General features: G+C 47.8%; 1 protein-coding gene across 1 annotated transcript; it reads left to right on the plus strand.

Moving 5' to 3' along the window:
* The first annotated feature begins 217 nt into the window (after positions 1 to 217).
* LOC140911942 (uncharacterized) lies at positions 218 to 2296 on the plus strand. Its single transcript, XM_073346103.2, has 2 exons — positions 218 to 1145; positions 1734 to 2296. The coding sequence occupies exons 1-2, from the start codon at positions 563 to 565 to the stop codon at positions 2273 to 2275; spliced, it is 1125 nt and encodes a 374-aa protein (XP_073202204.2). The 5' UTR covers positions 218 to 562; the 3' UTR covers positions 2276 to 2296.
* Positions 2297 to 6602: the final 4306 nt, after the last annotated feature.

Raw genomic sequence — 6602 nt, forward strand, 5'->3', positions numbered from 1 at the left:
TGAAATACTGCATCCATATAGATATTTAATATGGTTTAACTAACCCAATTCAAAGTCACATTTTTAGCTATTTGGATTAGGTTTCTTGGATGATCCCATGTAGATGAGCCCTTTGAATAGCCCCGAGGCTGTTCCAAGTTACACAGACATGTTAAAGTTGGGAAGTACCGGGATTTAAGGGCAAGCATCAGCATTAAGCTGTCTTAGCCCTGGTCTACACTAGGACTTTAGGTCGAATTTAGCAACGTTAAATCGATTTAAACCTGCACCCGTCCACACAGTGAAGCCCTTTATTTCGACTTAAAGGGCTCTTAAAATCGATTTCCTTACTCCACCCCTGACAAGTGGATTAGCGCTTAAATCGACGTTCCCGGCTCGAATTTGGGGTACTGTGGACACAATTCGATGGTATTGGCCTCCGGGAGCTATCCCAGAGTGCTCCATTCTGACCGCTCTGGACAGCACTCTCAACTCAGATGCACTGGCCAGGTAGACAGGAAAAGAACTGCAAACTTTTGAATCTCATTTCCTGTTTGGCCAGCGTGGCAAGCTGCAGGTGACCATGCAGAGCTCATCAGCACAGGTGACCATGATGGAGTCCCAGAATCGCAAAAGAGCTCCAGCATGGACCGAACGGGAGGTACGGGATCTGATCGCTGTTTGGGGAGAGGAATCCGTGCTATCAGAACTCCGTTCCAGTTTTCGAAATGCCAAAACCTTTGTCAAAATCTCCCAGGGCATGAAGGACAGAGGCCATAACAGGGACCCGAAGCAGTGCCGCGTGAAACTGAAGGAGCTGAGGCAAGCCTACCAGAAAACCAGAGAGGCGAACAGCCGCTCTGGGTCAGAGCCCCAAACATGCCGCTTCTATGATGAGCTGCATGCCATTTTAGGGGGTTCAGCCACCACTACCCCAGCCGTGTTGTTTGACTCCTTCAATGGAGATGGAGGCAATACGGAAGCAGGTTTTGGTGACGAAGAAGATGATGATGAGGAGGAGGTTGTAGATAGCTCACAGCAAGCAAGCGGAGAAACCGGTTTTCCCGACAGCCAGGAACTGTTTCTCACCCTAGACCTGGAGCCAGTACCCCCCGAACCCACCCAAGGCTGCCTCCTGGACCCAGCAGGCGGAGAAGGGACCTCTGGTGAGTGTACCTTTTAAAATGCTATACATGGTTTAAAAGCAAGCATGTGAAAGGATTACTTTGCCCTGGCATTTGCGGTTCTCCTAGATGTAGTCCTAAAGCCTTTGCAAAAGGTTTCTGGGGAGGGCAGCCTTATTTCGTCCTTCATGGTAGGACACTTTACCACTCCAGGCCAGTAACACGTACTCGGGAATCACTGTACAACAAAGCATTGCAGTGTATGTTTGCTGGCATTCAACCAAAATCCGTTCTTTATCTCTCTGTGTTATCCTCAGGAGAGTGAGATATAATTCATGGTCACCTGGTTGAAATAGAGCGCTTTTCTTCAGGGACACTCAGAGGTGCCCATTCCTGCTGGGCTGTTTGCCTGTGGCTGAACAGAAATGTTCCCCGCTGTTAGCCACAGGGAGGGGGGGAAGGTTGAGGGGGTAGTCACGCGGTGGGAGGAGGCAAAATGCGACCTTGTAACGAAAGCACATGTGCTATGTATGTAATGTTAACAGCAAGGTTTACCCTGAAAGAGTGTAGCGACTGTTTTATAAAATGTGTCTTTTTAAATACCGCTGTCCCTTTTTTTTTCTCCACCAGCTGCATGTGTTTCAATGATCACAGGATCTTCTCCTTCCCAGAGGCTAGTGAAGCTTAGAAAGAAAAAAAAACGCACTCGCGATGAAATGTTCTCCGAGCTCATGCTGTCCTCCCACACTGACAGAGCACAGACGAATGCGTGGAGGCAAATAATGTCAGAGTGCAGGAAAGCACAAAATGACCGGGAGGAGAGGTGGCGGGCTGAAGAGAGTAAGTGGCGGGCTGAAGAGAGTAAGTGGCGGGCTGAAGACAGGGCTGAAGCTCAAATGTGGCGGCAGCGTGATGAGAGGAGGCAGGATTCAATGCTGAAGCTGCTGCAGGACCAAACCAGAATGCTCCAGTGTATGGTTGAGCTGCAGCAAAGGCAGCTGGAGCACAGACTGCCACTGCTGCCCCTCTGTAACCAACCGCCCTCCTCCCCAAGTTCCATAGCCTCCACACCCAGACGCCCAAGAACACGGTGGGGGGGCCTCCAGCCAACCAGCCACTCCACCACAGAGGATTGCCCAAAAAAAAGAAGGCTGTCATTCAATAAATTTTAAAGTTGTAAACTTTTAAAGTGCTGTGCTTAAAGTGCTGTGTGGCATTTTCCTTCCCTCCTCCACCACCCCTCCTGGGATACCTTGGTAGTCATCTCCCTATTTGTGTGATGAATGAATAACGAATGCATGACTGTGAAGCAGCAATGACTTTATTGCCTCTGCAAGCGGTGATTAAAGGGAGGAGGGGAGGGTGGTTAGCTTACAGGGAAGTAGAGTGAACCAAGGGGCGGGGGGTTTCATCAAGGAGAAACAAACAGAACTTTCACACCGTAGCCTGGCCAGTCATGAAACTGGTTTTCAAAGCTTCTCTGATGCGTACCGCACCCTCCTGTGCTCTTCTAACCGCCCTGGTGTCTGGCTGTGCGTAACCAGCAGCTAGGCGATTTGCCTCAGCCTCCCACCCCGCCATAAACGTCTCCCACTTACTCTCACAGATATTGTGGAGCACACAGCAAGCAGTAATAACAGTGGGAATATTGGTTTCGTTGAGGTCTAAGCGAGTCAGTAAACTGCGCCAGCGCGCCTTTAAACGTCCAAATGCACATTCTACCACCATTCTGCACTTGCTCAGCCTGTAGTTGAACAGCTCCTGACTACTGTCCAGGCTGCCTGTGTACGGCTTCATGAGCCATGGCATTAAGGGGTAGGCTGGGTCCCCAAGGATACATATAGGCATTTCAACATCCCCAACAGTTATTTTCTGGTCTGGGAATAAAGTCCCTTCCTGCAGCTTTTGAAACAGACCAGAGTTCCTGAAGATGCGAGCGTCATGGACCTTTCCCGGCCATCCCACGTTGATGTTGGTGAAACGTCCCTTGTGATCCACCAGAGCTTGCAGCACTATCGAAAAGTACCCCTTGCGGTTTATGTACTCGGCGGCTTGGTGCTCCGGTGCCAAGATAGGGATATGGGTTCCGTCTATAGCCCCACCACAGTTAGGGAATCCCATTGCAGCAAAGCCATCCACTATGACCTGCACATTTCCCAGGGTCACTACCCTTGATATCAGCAGATCTTTGATTGCGTGAGCTACTTGCATCACAGCAGCCCCCACAGTAGATTTGCCCACTCCAAATTGATTCCCAACTGACCGGTAGCTGTCTGGCGTTGCAAGCTTCCACAGGGCTATCGCCACTCGCTTCTCAACTGTGAGGGCTGCTCTCATCCTGGTATTCATGCGCTTCAGGGCAGGGGAAAGCAAGTCACAAAGTTCCATGAAAGTGCCCTTACGCATGCGAAAGTTTCGCAGCCACTGGGAATCGTCCCAGACCTGCAACACTATGCGGTCCCACCAGTCTGTGCTTGTTTCCCGAGCCCAGAATCGGAGTTCCACAGCATGAACCTGCCCCATTAGCACCATGATGCATGCATTGTCAGGGCCCATGCTTTCAGAGAAATCTGTGTCCATGTCCTGATCACTCATGGGACCGCGCTGACGTCGCCTCCTCGCCCGGTATCGCGTTGCCATGTTCTGGTGCTGCATATACTGCTGGATAATGCGTGTGGTGGTTGATGTGCTCCTAATTGCCAAAATGAGCTCAGCGGCCTCCATGCTTGCCTTGGTATGGCGTCCGCACAGAAAAAAGGCGCGGAACGATTGTCTGCCGTTGCTCTGACGGAGGGAGGGGCGACTGATGACACGGCTTACAGGGTTGGCTTCAGGGAGCTAAAATCAACAAAGGGTGTGCCTGTACATCAAGGAGTATTTCAGGCAGGACTGCACGGAGGGTTCCAATAAGAAATGGTGCACCAAAGTTATCGTTGTTATTGGAACAAGGAGGTTAGCCTGGCCTCTGATTGATACATGGCTAGATTTACCTCGCTGCGCCTTCTCTGTGAGTGACTGCAGTGTGATCTAGACAGGGGAGGAGGAAAATGAGTACAAAACAAATCTGGTCTATTTCTTGTTCTGACCCACTCCATCTATCTTTTACATCTTTGGCTGGCAGCAGACGGTGCAGAAGGACTGCATGCCATCCACATCTCATGGCTGCTTGGCAGAAGATGGTACAGTACGACTGCTAGCCATCTTCATCTCTTGCCTGCCTGGCATAAGATGGTACAATACGACTGCTAGCAATCCTCATCTCTTGCCTGCCTGGCAGAAGATGGTACAGTACGACTGCTAGCAGTCCGTATTGCCTGCCCGCTCACCATAAGACGGTTCAATAGGACTGCAGGACTAAAGAGAATGACCTGGTCAAGTCACTCCAAATTTAGTCCCTGCGCCCATGTCTGCCCAGGCGCTCCCAGCCGACGTGGCCAGGAGCACCTCGGACACGACGATGACGGCTACCAGTCGTACTGTACCGTCTGCTGCCACAAGGCAGGGGGTTGCAGCTAATGTGTAGCAATGCCGTACCGCGTCTGCCAGCATCCAGGAGACATAGGGTGACGGTTACCTGAGCGGGCTCCATGCTTGCCGTGGTATGGCGTCTGCACAGGTAACTCAGGAAAAAAGGCGCGAAATGATTGTCTGCCCTTGCTTTCACGGGGGGAGGGAGGGTGGGAACGGGGGCCTGACGATATGTACCCAGAACCACCCGCGACAATGTTTTAGCCCCATCAGGCATTGGGATATCAACCCAGAATTCCAATGGGCAGCGGAGACTGCGGGAACTGTGGGATAGCTACCCACAGTGCAACGCTCCGGAAGTCGACGCTTGCCTCGGTACTGTGGAAGCGGTCCGCCGAGTTAATGCACTTAATGCACTTAGAGCATTTTCTGTGGGGACACACACACTCGAATATATAATAAAACCGATTTCAAAAAAACCGACTTCTATAAATTTGACCTAATTTCGTAGTGTAGACATACCCTTAAAAACCACCTTCCTGAGCTACGTCAACTACAGCTCAGGCATGTCTCAAGATCTGGCCTACAAGTACAATACTACAGAACTTCACTTAAATAAATTCTACTAACTTCCAGTCCAGTTCTTCAGTTGCAGCCCTAAATGGTCTGATTGAAAAGCAATTTAATCCAGCTCCAGAGTGGGGAATGTTTTTATTTAATAGCTGCTGAGCCTCTTAATAGCAGCTCTCCAAAACTAAAACAAAGGCATAAAATTTTCCCCTGAGAAGGTAAACAGTCAAAACTGCATTCTAAAACTCATGATGTTATAAACTGAGTCACTCTACAGTTATTAATTCTTTGATTATATCCCAAAGAGCAAACACATATTTTAAATTTGCTGACAACTTGCATATAGGGTATCCCACAGTGAGATACCTTAGTAAATCTGGAATGGTAGACAATAACTAACAGATAAATTTCTTTGTAATTCTCACAAGTAGATGGCACTAGGTACAAAGCCCTTTCTGGCAATGGGTTAGTTTGTAAAGCCCTTTCCTCTGGGTGAGCTTATGACTTTGGAACAACTCACATAAAAATATTTTATCTTGTTACCTGGACTCCCTATAGCAGTGGTGGGCAATCTGTGGCCCGCTGGTCGCATGTGGCCCATCAGGGTAATCCGCTGGCGGGCTGCGAGACAGTGTTTACATTGCCCATCCGCATACAAGGCTGTCTGCAGCTCCCAGTGGCCACAGTTCGCCATTCCTTGTTTATTTTGAGGGATGTCACTCATTGTAGTCCCCAAATCTACCTACATTCTGCATTAAGTTGATTTTCCATAATTTATATTGTAGAAAATTATTTATAACAGAAATAAAGAAATATGAAACTGGAGTTATAGAAAAAGTTATCTATATTAAAGGAATGAATTCCACATCATTTTAATTTTTTTCCATGAATAGCATGGTGTCCTTTAGTTTGGTTCTTTGTCACACATTGGGGCATTTGCAGGTTGAGAAGTATAATTGCGGTTAGAATCCAACCCTGTGTATTGTCAAATTCTTAAGACATGGTTCCCAACAATTAATGAAGTAATATACAAATAATGACTTTGCAAATCAGGATTTTTGACTAATACCCTCCTCTGCGATATCAGCTCTTTGAGGAGTAACAGAGGATACAGTGCTATGGACTTTAGCCCAGTTACACTAGCAATTTCCAAAGGCCTTCGTAAGCCTTCTGATTGAGTAGATCATCCACAGCTTCTGGTGAAATTTAAGATATCTGGTGTTGGGTCTTCTTTGTATTGATTTACTTAGAAGATAATTAATCTCAGTACAAAGATAAAACTCATATTTTCAGCCATCAAGGATGTTCCGAAAGGTTCTAGTTACAGTTGAATACATATTATTTTTATGAACAACCTCTAGCCTTCAATATCCATCTGTATTCAGCTGAGACAACTATTGCATGCACTTCAGTGCTTCTATTTATTCTAATTACACATTTTTTACATTTTTTGAGACATTC

This window comes from Lepidochelys kempii, chromosome 5, assembly GCF_965140285.1.
Source record: "Lepidochelys kempii isolate rLepKem1 chromosome 5, rLepKem1.hap1, whole genome shotgun sequence".
NCBI lineage: Eukaryota > Metazoa > Chordata > Testudines > Cheloniidae > Lepidochelys > Lepidochelys kempii.

Coding starts and splice junctions, on each gene's coding strand:
- LOC140911942 (XM_073346103.2), top strand. CDS start 563: ATGCAGAGCTCATCAGCACAGGTGACCATGATGGAGTCCCAGAATCGC. Junction 1,146..1,733: donor AGGCGGAGAAGGGACCTCTG/GTGAGTGTACCT, acceptor TTTCTCCACCAG/CTGCATGTGTTTCAATGATC.